We start from the raw sequence: 20,749 nt of genomic DNA, 5'->3' as shown, positions 1-20,749 counted from the left end.
CCTGAGTTCTTCTCTCCCTCAGAAGCATTCTGGAGGGCTTCGCTTTGGAAGCCTGCTGAACTTGTGTGTGTAGTGACTGTCTTGTCAGAGCCCAGGACTGGGATATGCACTCTGACACACATTTGTGTACAAGGAAAGCAGGACAGAATCCTGAAGAACCCCCTGCCCCCGTGTGGTTCCCCCATGCGGATAGGTCTGGAAAGAACTCTTCTGGGGGTGGGGCTTGGGTTTGGCCTGGCCTGTGTGGGCTCCAGAGCAGGAGTGTCTCACCCAATGCTATGGGGAAACTGAGGCCAGGGGGTTGTATTGAGTTAGGAAGTGAGCTAACATCTGAAGGCTGGACACCTCGAAGGGAAATAGGAACGGGTCAGCTGAGCAGCCAGAAGCAGGGAATCTGACAGGAGTGGTTGAGAGACGTTGGTCCTGGGAGGTCTCTGGGGGATAGACTCTACGTGCTGGAAGGGTTCACAGGAGAGCTGGCTGGGCTGAAGGGTCAGACACAGAGTGGACAAATATGAAAAGGAGCATGGCATTTTCTGAATCCCTCTCAGGACATATTATTGGAATGGTCCCACGTGGAAGCAAAGCCCTCGAGATTTTAGATTTAAGGTTACCAGAGGGCATATTTGTGCACACGTACACACGTGTGTGCACTCGGGAGAGGGAGAGATGGATCTTATAGGCTACAACTGTCACAATTCTGCTGTTACCAGACTCATTGACTCATTGATCCCCAGGGTCCTGGCCACACTCCTTTCTCATGTTGGTCTGAGCACATACACTGCATCTCATTTGTTCCCTGACCAACAGGAACTTGGCATGAACCCCACTCCATATGCTTCAAATGATTTGATACTCATTATAACCTCCCTCCCTAGTGTTCTCTCAAAATCTCAAGCTAACCATCCTGAGAGCCTCTTGGTGCCCATGTGAGAAGGAAGAGCCTGATTCATTAGCAGTGACTACCTACCCTGTCCGTGCCCACAGCTAATGGCCAGGCATCTTGTGGGAAGAGGCCTCAGATGGTTTATTGACCAAGTGAGTTAACGCAGTCCAGATGCCAACCACAATGGCTTTGGGGGAAACTTCAGAGGTAGCCGTCCATTTCCAAGAAACGCCCTGGAGATATCTCAGGAACGTTCTCATGGGAGTGAGAAGTGCAATGGTTCTTAGACTTTTCGTCCTAGGACCTCTTCTCCCCCACAGGCTGTCATTCCTGCACCCATTCCTCCAAGGTCAAACTCTGGGCACTGGAGTCTCAGAATCAGTCTCCAGCACCTTCCACCCTCTGGCTGTGTTTATCGAGTTGGAGCTTCTCTTCAAACCTCCACCTTTTCATGATAAAATAACGTAAAAAAACAGCTCTGTAATGGAGAGTATGTTCTTTCCTTGGCAGGTTCGACACCAGTGAACAACAGAAGAACCATGTCACCTTCAGAGGAAGCTGCCCCTCTTTCTTCTTCCTCATTGTTTTCTCCTTCATCTTCTCCTCCATCTTTGTCTTCAGGCGGTGTCCCAGGGAATGTCCTGGATGGCTTCTCCCCACCTCAGGTAAATGCCCCTTGGGGCCCTGCCCCGGTGTTAGGAAGGTGAGCTGCCTGTGCCCCTCCTACCCCCACCCTTAACTCTGGATTCTTAGCAGTCTGAGGTCCCCCAAGTGCAAAGCCAGGGCCAAGAAATGCCCACCCAGGCCTTTTTCACTTGTGCCCTTCATGAAAGCTCATCCATCCTGCTCCTTCTCAGCCAGCCCCAGGGCACAGCCACTCACTCAGCAGACTCTGTGGGGCATGGGCTCTGGGCAGGACTGTGGCATGCGGAGATGCTAGGACATCTGCTCTGCCCTTGAGGGCCTGGCAGAGAACGTTGAGGAGCTCACAGCTGACGGATGGCAGACACGGAACTGAGGCTGCCTTTGACAGCAGCTGAGACTCTTGGAGGTCCATCCCTCTTGAACAGAAAATGACATCACTGAGATACTCAGGTTTGAACTGTAACCTCCAGTATGAGTTTATCAAGCCTCTGTTACCTGCCAGACCCTGGTCTGGGCTCTGGGAAGTAGGGTGCACGAGACAAATCAAGGTACGTGCTCTTGTCAAGCCCCTGTCCTATGACCTGCCCTTAGGCACCAGTGCTTTTAGCAGGGCACAGCCACTTCTAGAATGTCCCTATGTTCTTCCTTTGCCAAGGAGCCAAGTCCCTGCTCGCTACAAATGGCTACTTTCTCAGTGGAGCAAGGCATGAGTCAGTTCTAGAAGGTCAGTGGAAAGTCCTGACGGCCATCTTTCTGCCACCACAGCTCCAGCCCAGAAGGGTAACTGTCTCTCCTTCGCTTAATAGTCTCCAACAAAGAAGCCTTGGCCTCTTGGTTGTTGGAGGAACACACCTATCTACGGGTGGAATGTTCCCTTAGTAGGAACTGTGGCTAAGTTCGCCTTGGGGCATCTGGTCTGGCCACACATAGAGGCCAGGCCAGCTCTACCTGGCTGGCTGGCTGGCCCAGGAGCTGGTCAGTGCAGTCACCTTCCATTCTGGCTTCCAACCCACCTAATCCAGCACCCAGCAAAGCCTTTGATCACTGCTGATACAGGGCTCTAAGCAGATCCCAGCAGGTCCCAAGACAGCCACTTAGAATGAAGAGTGGCCCTTTGAAATCATCCTAGGCAGAATTCTTTTTTACTTTGGGGTTTGGAGATCTGAAGCGAGGCAGGGAGGGGGACATGGGCTGAGAAATGCCTCCCCATATAAATAAATGCTGGGAATCCCTAAATACCCATTAATTTTGCCCATCTCCTCTAGGTGATAGATTACAACCTGCCCTCACAGGTCTCAAGAGGTCACTTCAGCCCTTCTACCCCAATCTTTCTGAGGCGCGCCAGAGCCCAGGCAGCACCCAAGGACATGCACCTGTATCTGCCTCATGACCAAGTGCTGGAGCGGGCAGAGTACTGCATGGTGAGGCCCCAGACACCCAGCCCTGCAGAGACGGCTTCTGATGGGTGTCAGGAAACAGAGTCCCTTCTTGGGGATGCCAGAAGCATCCACGGAGGCCCACACCCTGCTAGAGGGAAGGACAGGTGCTTGCCAGACCAAGAGCTATCCCCCGGGGCTGGAGAGGACCCAGGAGAAAGGAAAACAGAATCCGGAAGGAGAGAGGAGGGTGGGTCACAGCTGACAGAGGGGAAGAGGCTGGGCTTGAAGAAGTTAGTCCTCACCCCGGAGCAGAAGACAAAGCTGCTGGACTGGAATGACTCCCTCCCTGAGAGTGTGAGCCTGGAAGCTGGGGCACAACCTGCCCAGAAAAGTGCTGACAGTGGTCGACGAGGCCATGTGCTGAAACCAGTCAGCCCCTTGCTGCTCCCCTGGAGAGTGCGAGAGACCCCGCCAGCCCAGGGAAAGGCTCAGGAGAAGATGGGGACCCCAGCTGAACGGGCTCCAGGGGAGCCAAGCGTCCCTCCACCCAAGTCCCCACTTCGGCTCATAGCAAATGCCATCCGAAGGTCCCTGGAGCCCCTCCTCCCCAACTCCACCAAGCCAGAATCAAAGCCCTTGCCCACCACCCAGCCACACTCCTGCACTCGCTCGTTCAGCCTTCGAAAAACCAGCTCCAGTAAAGACTGCAGCCAGCAGTCCCCAGGGAGAGACATGGCACGCAGGACCTCAGCCTTCTTCTCCTGGGGCTCCCCACCTGCCAGGGCTGCCCAGCCTCCGCACCCTCGCCTTCCTGACCCTGCCTTCCGTACCCACAGTTTGCCCAACCGACCATCCAAGGTGTTTCCTGCATTAGTGTCCCCATCCTGCCACAAGATGGAAGATGTCCCCACACTCCTTGAGAAAGTGAGTTTGCAGGAGACCTTCCCAGATGCTTCCAGGGTTCCAAAGAGGAAGATCTCTCTCTTCTCCTCACTCAGACTCAAAGACAAATCTTTTGAGAGTTTCTTCCAAGAATCCAAACAAAGAAAGGACCTCCAGGACCTCTTTAGCATCCACAGGGGCAAAGGGGAGCCCGTGGACAGTGCCCAGCCCCTGGAGAAGCTGGCACAGCCTTTCACTAGCACCTGCCTGGAGCAGAGGGTCCATCCTTCTCCAGACAAAGATGCAAGTAAGTGGCTCTTTCCTAACGAAAGTCTGCAGTTCGTGCTGGGCAGTTAACCATTCTTACTGGACTAACAACGGGCATCTTTCCCTTTCTTTTGCTCCCCAAATTAAATTCTGACAAAAGTAGGAAAACTTGAATTTGAAAAACGTGAAAAATTGGGGGAAAAAATTGAATTTGAAATTACATTACAGAAAGTTTTGAAAGAGACAAAGAATCGACCATAATCTCACCACTTTCTCACTCATTATCCATGTATGGCAACTTTTACTAAGTTTTACCCCCAAAATTGTATTTTTCATTTTTTTAAAGTTTATTTATTCATTTTGAGAAAGAGAGAGAGAGAGAGAGAGAGAGAGAGAGAGAGAGAGAGAGAGATTGAGAGAGAGAGAATGTACGCATGAGCAGGGGAGAGGGGCAGAGGGAGAGAATCTTAAGCAGGCTCCATACTCAGCACAGCCCAATGCGGGGCCCAATCCCATGAACTGTGAGATCATGACCCGAGCCTAAATCAAGAGTCAGATGTCCAGGTGCCACCCAGGTGCCCCCAAATTGTATTTTTTTAATCAACAATATAGCATAACTATTATGACAGTCACACATAGTCTACATAAATGCGATTTAATGGCAGTAGAATGTTATTAACACTAGTGGATATGTTACTTCATTAAATAAATTATTTTTATCTAGAAAATAATAAAACTATTTTTTCAATTTTTTCAATTTTTAGATGTTTATTTATTTTTGAGAGGGAGAGAGAGACAGAGTGTGAGCAGGGGAAGGGCAGAGAGAGGGAAACAGAATCTGAAGCAGGCTCTGGGCTCTGAGCTGTCAGCACAGAGCCCGACGCGGGGCTCGAACTCATGAACCATGCGATCGTGACCTGAGCCGAAGTCAGACCCTTAACCAACTGAGCCCTACAGGTGTCCCCAAACCGTTTATTGTTTAAATTATGCCTATGAATATATTTATATTTTATATATGTGGTATTGAACGAACATTTTTTATGCATATAGGTTTTTCTTTCCTTTGAATTATTTTTTTAGGGTAGGTTCCAAGAAATGAGATTACTGGATTAAAGATGCAAATTTTTTTTTCTTACACTAACATTGTTTCTTAACGGTGTGGATAAAGGATACATGGGGCCTCTCTGTGTTATTTCTTACAACTGCATGTTGTCAGTTTCAATTAAACCGAGAGAAAGGTAACAGTTTATATTCCACCACTAATGTATGAAGTACCTTTTCCGCCATACTGTCATCTGTATTGTCTCATATTTTAAAAATATTGCTGTTTTACTAGTCAAAAAATGGTGCCTCTTTTAAACTTAGGTTTTTTGTTACTATTTAAAAACAGTTATGTATGTGGTTAACAATGGAAACCTAGGCTTTTTATATTTAAATCTGATTATAATTTTTAAATGATTGAATTAATTAATAAATTGGAAGAATCTGACAATGTGAAAATATATTTTTTAGAAAGTAACATATATTCTCTGTCCCACTCCTCCTTGCCAAAGTTTTGGTATGTATCTTTAGAGACAGTTTAAACACATGATTTTTTTTTTTTTAATTGTTGATAGTTGGTTGATGGCTTTAAATAAACTGTGACTCTCCTGTCCCTATTCTTGAGCAACTTTGTTTTTATTTATTTATTTTTAACTTTTTTCTTTTTTTAACTTTTATTTTGGAACTTTAGTTTTCAAGCAAAAAATTAATTTCCTTCTTTGGTGCCTTAATCAGAAAGCTGTACAGATTAACAAGAGACTTTATTTTCAGCCAAGCTGAGGATAGGCACAAACAGGCTGGAGTTCAATTATACCCTTTATATCACATCGTAAACTTTAATGTGTTGTGCATTTTTTGATAGATAGTACATTCGTGTAGTTTAAAAATAAAAGGGTGTAAAATGCACAAAATAAATAGTCCTATCTCCCTTCCCTGTCCCTGAGCCATCCAGGTCCTATCCTTGATGACAGATGTTATCATCAACCTCTTAGGCATTCTTGCAGACAGAATTCATGCATATAAGAGTAATTTTATAAATAACAATATTTGTTTCTTTTTTTACATTAAGGTAGCATGCTAGCATATCGTACACACTTTGTATTATGCTTTTAATTTTATTTTAGAGATCATTGCATGTGGGCACATAAAGACCTTTCTCCTTTGTTTTCTAGCTGCACAGGATCTCTGCACAGGTGTAGATGTGGATTTAGGTAGCCAGGCCCCCAGGATGGAAAGTCAATTGCATATCTTTTGCTACTGCAAACAGTGCTGTTGTAATTAACTGAGAACTTAGGCCATTTGTCATATGTGGAGTAGTAGAGGTAGAAATACTGGAACGAAGGATATGTGAATCAGGGATTTTAATCGAGATTGCCAAATCCGCCATCAAAATGGTGCCGGTTCAGCAAAATATGAACGTGGTGTTTTGACACTTGCACTAACCAATGGGCTATCCGATTTTTTTTTTCATCTTTACCAATGTGACAGGTGACTGAGTACCTTTTCAATTTAAAAAGTCATTTGTATTTCCTTTTCTATGACCTATTATCTCTTCTATCCAGTTTTCTGTTGTACTGTTGGTATTTTTCTTAATGATGTGAAGGGACTCTATTAAAAGGGAAATTTAGCCCTTTTGTTGTGACAGGAATTACAAATATTTTTTCCAGTCTCTTGTTTGTTTATGGTGGATTTTGTCACTAAAAGTTTTATTTTTATATCGTTGTTATAAGCAGTTTTTCATTTTATGGCTCCTAGCCTTTATATAATAGTTCAGAAAGTACTTCTTCCAAGTTTTAGAAAAGAATTTTCTTACAGTATCTTTTAGGTTTTCTTGTTTGTTTTTAATTTTTTACATTTAAATATTTATATCAAGAAACAGTCCTAATATAAAATGTGAGGTGTGGATCCAGCCCTGTTTTGGTTTTGTTTTGTCTTAAGCTGTCTCCCTGGTTATTCTAAAATAATTTAGTGACTAATCCATCTTTTCTCTTATGTGAAATGACGTATTTGTCATGTATCAAATTCCTGTACTTGGATGGATTTCCCTATGTGTCAGTACCACACTGTTTTAATTATTTTACTTTATATATTTATACCCTTTTAAATTTATGTATGTACTGTCAGATAGGAACAGTATTCCATGATTGATCCTCTCTTTCAAAATTTCCTGGCTCTTCTTCCTTGTTTGATATTCTATCTGAACTTAGCCTCAGCTTGTTTATGTACAAAAAAAAAGATCCTATGAGTATTTTCATGGCATTAAGTTTACAAACTAAGTTGGCAAGAATTCACAACCCTATGATATAAATTGCCTTTCCATTTGCTCTCTGTTTTATGACACCGCCCCCAGAATATTTTAAACCTTACATCATACAGGTCTTGCATATTTATTAAGTTTATTATAATGTATTTGTTTTTATTATTGCTAGTGTAAATAAGACCTTTTGATATATCTTTCTACTATTGTTTGTATATCTGAAATGTATTGACTTCTGTATAAATACTTTTTGCCCATCCATTGTGCTGCCTTCTACTTGCTTATGAAAGCTTTCCAGTGGCTTCTCCTGGGTCCTCCCTGAATATGCAATCCCAACATCTGTAAATAATGATAATCTTACCTCTTGTTTACAAGACGTATACCTCTAATTTATTTTGTTTCCTTAGTTTCTTTGGTTTCTAGAATCTCCAGAACAGTATTAACTAAAAGTGGTGATGATGGTTTCCTTATGACATTCCTAACCTTAATGAGAATGCACCTCATTAAGGAGAATGTTTTCCCATCTAAGCATGATGCTTGCTTCTGGGTTGACTGGGATATATTTAAACACTTCAAGGAAATTGCCATCTAACCCTACTTTACTGAAAGTATTTTAAATCGTGAATGGTTGTTGAATTTTATCAAATGATGCTCGGCACCCTTCAAGATAATGGTATGATTTTATTTTCTCCATAGTTTGATTAATACTATGAATTATGTAATAGATTCACTGATATTGAACCATCCTTATATTGCTAAAATGAATACCACTTGGTCATGGCATCTTATTATTTTAATATAACTGTTCTGTTTGTTAGTATTTTATTTAAGATTTTTGCATTAAATTCATTCAGAAGATTGGTCTTTACTTCATTTATTTCACATTTAGATGACTTTTGTATATGCTGATTACAATAAGTGGGGGCCAGTGTGTTTTCCTGATTTATTTGTCACGGAGAGCTCTTTCATTTACATTCACTGAGAAATGGTATGACTTCCTTGGCTTGGAACAGAATGAGAAGGTAGAGAATGGAATTAGGTTAAGGCTGACCAGCCTTAGAAATAGTGCCTGGGCCCATTTCATGGAAGAGTTTGTCTTTGTCTCAGGTGTTCTCAGGTCAATATCCTAAGAATGCAAAGATTTTCCCTACCCTATGAGATTAGGCTCAGATTAGTTTCTTTTACTACTTTTTAAATTTATTTATTTCTTAATAAAGGAATTTATTATTCCTTTCATTTCCCTGTCCAGCCCACCAATCACACACATACACACTGACATTGCTCTCTCCACAGTTAACCTGTGGGTACGCTCCCATGCAATGGAGAAAAAGAACCATATCATAACTGAAAATGAGAAACTTTCAAAACGTACTCAAATGGACATACCTCAAACTTATGATCACTTGAATAAATCGGCTGAAATTTAATTTTTCTCTTTTCCACAAAACTTCCTGGGTTCATTGATAGTATACATAAACTTCTCAGGGTCCTTGAATTACTTAGGGGCATAAACTGATTTCAAGCACTTCCCAGTGCCGATTTTATACAAACAATTTTGAATGCGAGGTATCATTCTCGTATATAATTAAAGCACCCCGAGAACCTCCTTTTTCTTTTTGCATTAAATCTTTATTGTAGTATAAAATATACACATTAAAGTACACAACTAATGAATTTTTGCAAAGTGCACATTTACTTAAATACGCCTGAGATTAAGATCTAGAAAATCACCAGCACTCAGAAGCCTCAGTCATGCTTCTTCCCACATACATGTGACACCCAACAAAAGTGCTTACCATCTGACTTCCATCATCTCGGATTGCTTCTGCAGTTTTTTGACTTTATAAACGTTGAATCATTCAGTATTGTGGTAGGCAGGATTCTCAGAGGGCCCCATGCTTTCTGCCCTGCAGATCTCATCTTCCTGAGTATGGTGGGAACGTGAACATGATGGATCTCACTCCTGTGATTAGGTTACCAGAGTTTGTGAATGTAATTAAGTTCTAAACCAATTGACTTTGGGTTAATCAAAAGGGAGATTATCCTGGGTAGCCCTAACCTAATTGGAGGAGCCCTTAATAAGGAGGGGGCCCTTCCTGAAACTCACTGGGTGAGAAAGATAGGATCCTGCTGGCCTGGAAAAAGTCAACTGTCATACTATGGGAGGCCCTACGGACAGCGGGCCTCTGAGAGTGAAGATGGGCCTCCAACAGACAGCCAGCGAGAAAATGGGCCCCATCTCCTATGACCACCAGGAACTGGATGCTGCCAACAACCTGAATGAGCCGGGAGAGAACTCTGAGCTGCAGATGAGACCCCAGCATGGCAGACACATCAATCGTGGCTTTGTGAGACACCCAACAAGAGCATCCGGTTGAGCCGTGCCTGCCTCCACTTTTGACCTATACGACTGTGACATAATAAATGGGTATCATCATAGGTGCCGAATCTGAGTTCATTGCTTCCACAACAACAGAAAATACAAGTATGTATTGTGCCTGGCTTCTTCCGTTAAACATTATTGGCGGGGGCGGGGCGGGGAGGGGGATGTGGGCAGGGTTCAATATTGTTGTAGGCAGCAGTGGTTCATTCTTTGCATTGTCACCTTCTATTCCCTTTTGTGAATATGCCACGATCGTGCATTCTGAAGCTGGGCATTTAGGTGTTCTCAGTTGCTTTTATTGTGAATAATGCTGCTTTGAGCATTCTTATACCTATCACTTGTGTTGGCTATTGTCAAAGATAAAGCCAGATGCCATGAAAGGTGTTAAGGACAGATTTTAACTGATAATACACTATTGCAGCAGAAAAGAGAGTCCAACATGAAGTGAACTCACCTTTGAACTTTACAGAGGTGGCTGGGTGTTCTACAGGGTGATTGAGGGAATAGGGAGGGGCTGAGCAAAGGCTCAGTAGAGTCAAGGAAGTGAAGAATTATAAAGGTTTGGTCGGCATAAATGCTGAATAGGCTAGTTGTGTGTGTTAGCTGGCAATTATTGAAGTTAGGATTCTATCTTCCCATAGAGACTGGGAGACAGAGGTCCTATCCTTCCTGATGATTACCTTTCAAAGGACTGGCTTTCAGGTTCTTGAGAAAGACATTCTTGAGTGGTAGGAGATTCATATACATCTCAAGGGGACCAAGGACTGTAAGAAAGGGCAGTCAGAGCCCTATCAGCAGGTGTTGACTAGAACAAACACTAAATTGCTTTGTCAGTCAGCCTTGAGTTTTCTCAGGTAGGTACTTTAAGGAGGGCTAGGGTTATCTTAGGGATGTGACTTTGAGTTGTTAGAAACTGTTAGTGTTCAAGTCTTTTCGCATAGGAAGAAGTGGGTGGGCTAAGTAATTTATGTTGAGAGTCTATAGTTTTTATAGACTATAAAAAGTTGAGGCCTAGCCACGAAGAAGCTTGCCCAGAGTTTGTTTAAAGAGAGAAGCTTTATCAGGGAACACCTGGGAGTGGATTTGATGCGTGGTAGGGTAGGCATGTACGTGGTTTGCGTTAGAAGATACCGTCAGACAGTTTTCCAAAGTGGTTGTACGAGTGTTTATACATTCCAGTAGGAAATGAGAGCTACCCTTGACCTACATTCTTGCCAACACTTGACAGTCTCAGTTTAGTTTTATGTTTTGCTCTCACCATGTTTATGAAAGGTATCTCATTGTTTTAATTTGCATTTACCTGATAATGATGTTGCACTACTTTTGACATTTTCTCTCCCTCTTTTTTAAAGTTCATTTATTTATTTTGAGAGAGAGCAAGAAAGAGCACATGAGCAGGGGAGGAGCAGAGAGAGAGGGAGAGAGAATCCCAAACAGGCTCCGCGCTGAACCCGACATGGGGCTCGATCTCACAAACTGTGGGATCATGACCTGAGCAGAAATCAAGAGTCAGGTGCTTAACCAACTGAGCCACCCAGGCATCCTCTATTCAGATATTCTCTTTCTTGTATGAAATCTCTATTCAGACCTTTTTGCCCAGACCTCTTGCATAGATGGTCCTTTCCTTATTAAGTTGTAATCTGTGTAGATTCTGGATACAAGTCCTCTGTCAGATACATGTGTTATGAGTATCTTCTCTCCCTCTTAGGCTCACTTTTTCACTCTTTAAAAAAAAAAACGGGGGAGGGTCAGAGAGAGAGAGGGAGACACAGAATCTGAAACAGGCTCCAGGCTCTGAGCTGTCAGCACAGAGCCGGACGCGGGGCTCGAACTCACGGACCATGAGATCATGACCTGAGCCAAAATTGGACGCTCAACCGACTGAGCCACCCAGGCACCCCTCACTTTTTCACCCTTAAAGGTGTCTATTAATAAACAGAAGTATTTATTCTAATGAAGCCAAATTTATCAATAGTTTCCTTTATTGTTGTTGATTTCTGCATCCTGTTGATGAAATCTTTCCCTATTCTGAAGTCATAAAGATGTTCTATTTTACTTTCTAGAACTGTGCCGTCCAATATGGCAGCCACTACTGCACACTTCAGATATGGTTATTATGAGTGAGGACTGCATTTTTTATTTTATTTCATGTTATAATAAATTTAAATTTAAAAACTGAAGCAATGCAAAATATTCTTCTAGTAAACACAACGTTTTGCTTTTTGAATTACATTTTACTTTAACCATTAAAATTTTATCACCTAAACAGGAATATTCTTTTTTTACAGAAATTTTTTTTAATGTTTGTTTATTTTTGAGAGAGAGAGAGACAGAGTGCAAGCAGGGGAGGCACAGAGAGAGAGGGAGACAGAGAATCTAAAGCAGGCTCCAGGCTCTGAGCTGTCAGCACAGAGCCCAATGTGGGGCTTGAACTCACGAACCATGAGATCATGACCTGAGCCAAAGTCGGGCCCTTAACCGACTGAGCCACACAGGCACCCCTAGCCAGGAATGTTCTGTAAGTATAAAACATGTGCCAGATTCTGAAGACTTAGTATGAATGCAATAATGTAAAATATCTCAGTAATTTCTATATTGACCACATGTTGAAATGATAATATTTTTGACATTTGGGGCTACATAAAATACATGATTAAGACTAATTGCATCTGTTCCTTTTCACATTTTTTAATGTGGCTAATGGAAAATTTTGAGATACATGTATGGCTCATATTTCTTTTGGACAACAGTTATAAAAGTTTTATTCTTCTACCTTTTGCAATTTAGTCTAGTACAAAAGTAGGATAGATATTTGTGTATTCTGTGAGGTAGAGTGAAGGTTTATTGGTTGTTTTTTTTCTTCTTGTTTTTCTTGATTCAGCAGCATTTATTTTTAAAAGGCCATCCTTCTCCTCCATTTCATTGCTGTGACTTCTGTCATAAATTAGGCAGGTCTGTTTTTGGCCTTCTATCCTGTTCCACTGGTTGATTTGTCCTTGCACCTCAGTCAGGAAGTGGTTTTATAGTAAGTCTTCATAGCCTGGAATAGACCCTCCACTTTGTTCTTCTTCAAGACTGTCTTGGCTATTCTTGGCATTTTGTATTTCCATGTGACTTACTGAATCAATCAATCATTTTCCACAAAAATATTTTCTGAACATTCGATTGGGATCACATTGAATCTATAGATCAATTTGGAGACAATTAACATCTTTGCATGTTGAGTCTTCAAAGCCACGGACATGACATATCCCTGAGGTGTTCTTCAATTTCTTCCCGTGTTTTGTGATTGTAGAGATCTTGCACAATTTTCATTAGATATATTCCCTAGTATTCGATTTTTTGGTGCAGTTATAAATGATACAGTCTTTAATCGATTAATTTACAGATATTTGGTAACTTTAGAATATTGAGTCTTCTGATCTAAGAATATACAATAGTCCTCTATTTAGCCAGAGTTCCTAAAATTCTAGATATAAATCCTTCATCAGACATGTGTTTGCAAATATTTTCTCCTAGTTGATGGATTATCTTTTTATTATCATCAGAGCATCTTCCAAAGAATGGAAGTTTTTAGTTTGATGAAGTCACCTTTATCAATTCTTTTATAATTTGCGTAATATTTAAGAAATCTCTGCTACACCTAAAGTCACTGAGAATTTCTCCTGGGTTTTCTCCCAGAAGCTTTACAGTTTTTAGCTTTCAGGCTTGGATCTACAATCCAATTCTAATTAATTTTTTATAGTGAATTGAAGTCAAGTTTTTTGGCCTGTAGATATCCAATTGTCAGCACCACTTGTTAAAAAGTCTATTCTTTCCCTCATCGAGTTATTCTGGCACCTCTACAGATAATCTGTTGACTATATACATGTGTAGGTATCACTCTGTCCTCTTTAATCTGTCCGTTGATCTACATGTTTAGCCTTACACTAATAACATGTGCTCTTGGTAACTGTGGCTTCACCTGAAAACAGGTAGTGGGAGTCCTGCAGTTTTGTTCTTAAATATTATTTTGGCCACTCTAGGTCTTTTGTGTTTCCATATAAACTTTAGAATGAGCTTGTCAGTTTCTACCAAATAAGCCCGTTAGAATTTTGATTGATATTGTTTTTCGTTTATAAATCAGTTTGGGAAGAATTGACAACTGAGTTTCTGTCTGTGAAAATGGGATCTCTCTCAGTTTATCTAGGTTTTCCTTAATTTTTCCTAGAAAAGGCTGTTAGTGTGCAGTGTGTAGTTCTGCATATTTTTTATTGAATGTGTCCCTTCAGTGTTTCATTTTTTTGTTGTTGCTATTATAAATGGAATGGCTTTCTTAATTTTTATTTTCTGTTGGTCATCGTTGATATATAGAAACACAATAGACTTTTTATATTGTCCTTGCTAAACTCACTTATTATTCGAGGAGCTTTTTAATGGGATTTTCTATATAGATAATCATGTTGTCTATAAATACAGTTTGACATCTTCCTTTCCAGTTTTTATACCTTTTATTTAAATTTCTTGCCTTATTTTTCTGCCTGGGACTGCCTATGCAATTGTTAAGAATGTACATCATTGTCTCCCCCCCCCCCCCCCCCCCCATAACGGAAGGATTATATTTCACTGCTGAATATATTGTTTGCTGTAGATTTTTAAGGCAGGTACTTTATATTAAAGAAAATTCCATCTTTCCTTAGCTTACTATGACTTTTTTCATGAATAATGGATAAATGTAATCAATTTTTTTACATCTATGGAGATAAATTTTTTTTTTACTTTAATGAATAATGTGCTGAATTACATTGACTGATTTTTTTTTAATGTTTCTTTATTTTGAGGGGTGGGGGCATGGAGAGAGGGAGAGAATCCCAAGAAGGTTCTGCACTGTCAGCACAGAGCCTGGCTCAGTGCTAGATCTCATGAACCTGTGAGATCATGACCTGAACTAAAATCAAAAGTCGAACACTTAACTGACTAAACCACCCAGGTGTCCCATTGATTGACTTTGTTATAGAGATTTGAAAATGTCACACCATTATTGTGTTCTTGGAGTAAACTCAACTTGGTCATAATGTATTGTGTATTTTTATGTATCAATGTATTGGATTTGCTAACTATTTTTAGTAGTTTTGCAGCCATGCTCATGAGAGTTATTGGTCTGAAGTTTCCCTTTCTTGCAATATCCTTGTCAGGTTTTGGATTTTATCCTAGCCTTGTAACACAAGTTGGGAAGTGTTCCATCTTTTTCTGTTCTCTGGAAGAGGGTTTGTATTTTTTTTTCAACACTGGTGTTATTTGCTCTTTAAACATTTGAGCACAAATGAAGTCATCTAGCCTAGCACTTTCTCTGTAGGGTGGTTTTTAACTGTGGAGTTAGTTTCTTTAATAGATATGTAAGTATTCAGATTTTCTATTTCTTCTTATGTCAGTTCTGGTAAGTCATGTTTTTCTTTTTTTTATTTTTATTTTTATTTATTTATTTATTTATTTATTTTTCAATATATGAAATTTATTGTCAAATTGGTTTCCATACAACACCCAGTGCTCATCCCAAAAGGTGCCCTCCCCAATACCCATCACCCACCCTCCCCTCCTCCCACCCCCCCATCAACCCTCAGTTTGTTCTCAGTTTTTAAGAGTCTCTTATGCTTTGGCTCTCTCCCACTCTAACCTCTTTTTTTTTTTTTTCCTTCCTCTCCCCCATGGGTTTCTGTTAAGTTTCTCAGGATCCACATAAGAGTGAAAACATATGGTATCTGTCTTTCTGTGTATGGCTTATTTCACTTAGCATAACACTCTCCAGTTCCATCCACGTTGCTACAAAGGGCCATATTTCATTCTTTCTCATTGCCATGTAGTACTCCATTGTGTATATAAACCACAATTTCTTTATCCATTCATCAGTTGATGGACATTTAGGCTCTTTCCATAATTTGGCTATTGTTGAGAGTGCTGCTATAAACATTGGGGTACAAGTGCCCCTATGCATCAGCACTCCTGTATCCCTTGGGTAAATTCCTAGCAGTGCTATTGCTGGGTGAGTCATGTTTTTCAATGATTTTTCCATTTTATCTAAATTTTCAAACTTATTGTTATAAGATCATTTGTATAATAGCTTCCTTGAATACTCTGTAGGGCTTTTCATCCTCAATATTGGTTATTTGTGTTTTCTGTCTCTTTTTTGTTAATCATTCTTCTTAGAAATCATCAATGTTATGTCTTTTAAAACAACCAAATTTTTGCTTCATTAATTTTCTATTTTATTTCTGCTTTATTTTTATTGTCTCTCGTAATCTATTCTTATCTTGATTATTTTCTTCCTTTTAGTTTCTTTAGGTTCAGTCAGTGGTTCTTTTTCTAACTTCTTGAAATAGATCATAGGGCATTAACTCTCAACTTTTCTTTTGCACAGTGTGTGCATTTAAAGCTCTAAATTTCCCTCAAATCACTACTTTAGCTACATCCTAGTTTATGTTGTTATGCCATATTCTTATCCCATCAGCTTAAATTTATGTTTATTTCTTCTTTGGTCTGGAGGTTCTCAGAAAAGTTCTAATCATGTTGAGATTTTATAGTTATATTTTATATTATTGATTTTTAGCTTAATCTCACTATGTCAGAAGACATACTTTGATGACCTTAGTCCTTTGAAATTTGTTGATACTTTCTATGTTCACCAACCCAGGAGCTCCTGGATCCTGTACTTTAGAGATTTTTATGGAGGCTTTTTCACATAGGCATGATTGATTATTAATTTATTTTCCAGTCCCTTCCCTGTCTCTGGAGGATCAGGGGTAGAACTGTAAGTTCCAAGCTCTGGTCACAGCTTGGTCTCTCTAATGGCCAGCCATCCTCCAGGAGCCCACCAAGAGTCACCTCATTAGAACAAAAGGTGCTCCTATCACCAGAAGTTTCAAGAGACTTAGAAACTACTCAGGAATGACAACAGTTTCGGGAGCTCTGTGTCAGGAACTGGAGTCAAAGACCAGATATGGGTGGGAATGGGGGACAGAGACCAAATTATGTATTTCTTCTTAGCTCACACTATCCTATATTAAATAGCCAATTATCTTTTAAAGAAATTAAATTTACCATTCCAGAAATGGCTCTTCATAGAGCCATTCTAAGCCATTCATGGGTCTTCATTCCATGTGCTATATTCCTTCTGCTACAGAACTTCTTTTAACATTTTTTAATTGTATGTCTTCTAACAACAAATTATCCTAGCTTTTCTTTTTCTGGAAAAAAAAAGCCTTTATTTTTTCTTCATTTTGAATGGATCATTTCACTGGATATAAAATTACAAATTGACAGACTTTTCTTTCAACATTTTGATGATCTTTCATTGTCTCTTAGTCTATTTAGATTCCAATGAGATGCCCATGGACATTCTTAACTTAGTTTCTCTGTGGGTAATATATCAGTTTTCTTTGTGTCTGCTTTTAAGATTTTATCTGTATCTCTGGTTTTCAGCAATTTTATTAGCATGAGCCTTGCTATGATTTTCTTTATGTTGACCTTGCTTATGGTTTATTGAGCTTCTTGGAACTGTGGATTTACAACTTGCATTAAATTTGTGTGGTTTTCAACAATATTACATCAATGACTTTTTCCATTTCTATCTCCCGCTATCTCCTTCTGGCACTCCATCCATATGTGTTTTAGACCCCTTAATATTATCTCACAGATCACTGAGGTTCAGTTTTTCAGTCTGTTTTTTTCTCTGTGTTTCATTTTGGATGGTTTCTACTGCTGTAATTTAATTTCACCATTTTCCTCTGCAATATTTAACCTGCTATTAAGCTAATCCAGTGAAAGTTTCATTTTAGATTTTACATTTTTCATCTTTTTAAAAACAGTTTATTTATTTTGAGAGAGAACACAAGTGGGGGAGGGGCAGAAAGAGAGGGGGACAGAGGATCTGAACCAGGCTCTGTGCTGACAGCAGAGAGCCCAATGTGGGGCTCAAACTCACAAACCATGAGATCATGACCTCAGCCAAGGTCAGATGCTTAACCAACTGAGCCACCCGGGCACCCCTGTATTTTTCATTGTTGTAGGTTCCATTTGGTTCATTTTTCTATATTTTTTACTTCCTCATTCTATTTATGCTGTCTTTTTAAATTCTTGAGCACATTTATAATAGCTGTTTTTAAATCCTTGTCTGCTAATTCCATTTATTTCTGAGTCTGCTTTTGTTAACTAATTTTTCTCTTGATGATCAGCTTATTGTCCTGCTCTTTTACATATACTTCCTGGCTGCTAGATATTGTGACTATTACATTGTAGAGTGTCTAGACTTTGTTTCTTCACTTAAAGAATGTTAAATAGGCAGTAAAAATATTTGGTAGGCGGTAGTGTAACTTGAAGATCAAGTTGTTTCTTTCAAGGTTGTTTTTTGTAAGCTTGTTTGGGTGAGTTTATAATAACCTTTACTCTAGGGCTAATTTATCCCTGTTACTAAAGTATGACTCTTCTGTGGCCTCTACTCTAATGCCACTAAAGTTTTTTCTACCCTCGCTGGGTGGAACTTGAGTATTTCCCAATCCTGTAAAAAGCTTTAGAGATTATTTAGCCTATAATTCCCAGCAGTTATTGGCCCAGCCTCATGCAGTTTCTCTCTATGGATCTAAAGTTTATTATTAAGCAATAGACTCAAGGAGACTTCTGTGCTTGTTCCTGAAGTGCCTTTTCTGCATAGCTCTCTACGGTTGTCTCCCCCACACATTCCAGCTGCCTCAACTCACTCAAACTCTGGTCTCTGTCTTTTCAACTCAGTGAACCTGCTATGCGCTGTTTAGGCTCTTCCTACCTGCACTGTGGTCTGGAAAGTGCCTCTAGGCAGGGAGGTACTGTGATTGTACGGCTTCATTTGCTTCTGTTCTTACCTTTATCACAGTCCTGCGCTGTCTGTTGTCCAATGTCTGGAAATAGCTGCCTCATATATCTTGACCCGACTTTCAGTGCTTTGCAGTTGGAGATCAATCCCAGAATCAGCCCCTCCATTACAGAGTGAGCAATGCTGCCAGGTTTTGTTAACTTTGCCCTGGAAAAGTTAACTCCTGGAGTCAATGGTTCTGTGGTAGAAGCGGGGAAAGGGGAAGAGATTTAGAGGCAACTATATAACTTTTTTTTTTAAATGTTTGTTTATTTTGAGAGAGAGAGAGAGAGAGAGAGTGAGTGAGACCCACATTCTTGACAGTCATTATGAGCATGTCAATCCCTGGAGAGGAAGGAGCCCATGTCTTTAGTCTTGGTATTTCCAGCAGTGTAGCTTAGCGCTGTTCCTGCACAGCACCATGTTTATTGGTTTTGTCAAGCTCAGCTGTCGAGTTGAATGTCATGGATAACATGTGGCTCACTCCTCCTCACATAATAAACATACATTGGGCACCTATTATGACCCAGATCCTATGGTAGGAATAGAGTCATCCAGAAGATTGAGTCCCAGTTCCTGGCTTTGGGAGCTCAGCCGAGTGGAGTCAGTGAAGCAGACAGGCATTTGTAGTACAGGATGATGAATGCTTTGATAGGCATATGTCCAGAGGACTCTGACGGCACACAAGGAGGAACCTAGCCCTGTGTGGAGGGTTGTGCAAAGTTTGGAGGTAGCAGAGGTGACCATAGAACTTTACATAACATTTGCCAGAAGTTTAAGAAATGCGTTACATTGAGAAATATTTTCCTCTCAATTTCAAAAGAAAATCCAATGGCCCTATAACATTTAGTTTTGAAAGTTTCTACTTTAGGCTACAAGAGTTCTATAAAATGAAGGCTAATCAGGCAGTTTGTTAATATTGCAGTATTGTTGATTTGGATCGACGATCATGATGAGGCAGAGTTGCTGCCACTGCTGACCATGACGACAAGATTTATTTAGGCACCACTAATGAACCAGGCACTGGGTCAGGCTCTTTTCATTGATTACCTTTACTCATCCACCACAGTGCTGCAGGTTAGAAGTTGTGAGTTCCGGAAGCTCAGGGAGGTGAAGTTAGGTCCTCAGGCTCACACACTCAGAAGTGAATACTCCGTGACTACTTTACTCAGTGGTAATTGAGTGGCTGGAACTGGAGGACAATCTGAGCTCACCACTAGGGGTGCCTCCTTCCGTTACTATGATGTCCTCTGAAGCTCTCTTTACCTGAGCTCTCGCATCTGGCAAACTGAAATGGAAAACAGTGAACTCCTTCCCCAGAGAGTCTGTGCTGTTATATAGATGGTTTGCATTATTTTGCTTTGAATAACAGCATATGTAAATGTGCTCCTGGTGGTTAAAATTACCCTTGTTTTTTTTTTTTTTTGTTTGTTTGTTTGTTTGTTTGTTTTTAATGTGGCCTCTTCCACTGGGGTAAATAGTTGAAAATTATGGGGAGGAAAAGACAGGCTGGAGAGAATGCTAGTCACATGGAATTGCTTCTCCTTCCCCCTCCCCACCCAACACATACTTCTATTCAGATAGAAGCTGCCACGGCAGAGTAAAGATTCCTACATTTCCCAGCACGGAGTTCTCGCTGGTTCTGAGAGTCAGTGTCCAGAGTGGGTGCATGCAGACAGACATTACTATCAACTCTGCATCAGGATGGTGTGCAAGGGCAGATGTTCTCACTGAGAAGAATAAAAGCCTCCTGTGGCACCTGGAAGACTTCACCACACACGGTCCCCAGCCAGATCACAAAGAGATTAGTGAACATGGGCCCTTTGCCGCCTTTCACCATCCACCTCTTGTTCAGAGATTCGCATATCTCCTCGCCTTCAGCTCTCCCGTGGGCCCTGCATTGTTGAGCCCTCCCTATCTTACAGTGCCTTTCCTGGCATTTGAATCATCACTTCGATGATGTGATAATATCTGCAAGTTGGGAAAATAAAAGTGGCATTTGTTTAGCCATAATTAATGAAATATTTATGTTGCATGAGACTATGTGATAAAACCTTAGGCTTAGAGTCCTTTTGCTTCTGATTACATTTGGGATTTTTTTTTTTTTCTATGACCAGACATTCTGACGCCAGCTCTTTTACACTGAGCA

The 20,749-nt window shown here is 40.7% G+C and overlaps 1 protein-coding gene across 1 annotated transcript in view; it reads left to right on the top strand.

Moving 5' to 3' along the window:
* LOC125929093 (F-actin-monooxygenase MICAL2-like) overlaps positions 1 to 20,749 on the top strand; it is a gene marked incomplete at its 5' end in the record, with an annotated part of 57,596 nt that overhangs the window by 3,282 nt on the left and 33,565 nt on the right. Inside the window, 2 exons of the mRNA XM_049640019.1 lie at positions 1,397 to 1,551; positions 2,797 to 4,099. Of these exons, the coding sequence (XP_049495976.1) occupies positions 1,397 to 1,551; positions 2,797 to 4,099 (1,458 nt within the window). The remainder of the gene's footprint in view (positions 1 to 1,396; positions 1,552 to 2,796; positions 4,100 to 20,749) is intronic.

Source organism: Panthera uncia, chromosome D1 (assembly GCF_023721935.1).
Source record: "Panthera uncia isolate 11264 chromosome D1, Puncia_PCG_1.0, whole genome shotgun sequence".
In the NCBI taxonomy this organism is placed as follows: domain Eukaryota; kingdom Metazoa; phylum Chordata; class Mammalia; order Carnivora; family Felidae; genus Panthera; species Panthera uncia.
The sequence above is the reverse complement of the archived record's forward strand: the minus strand, read 5'-3'. Positions and strand labels throughout refer to the sequence as shown.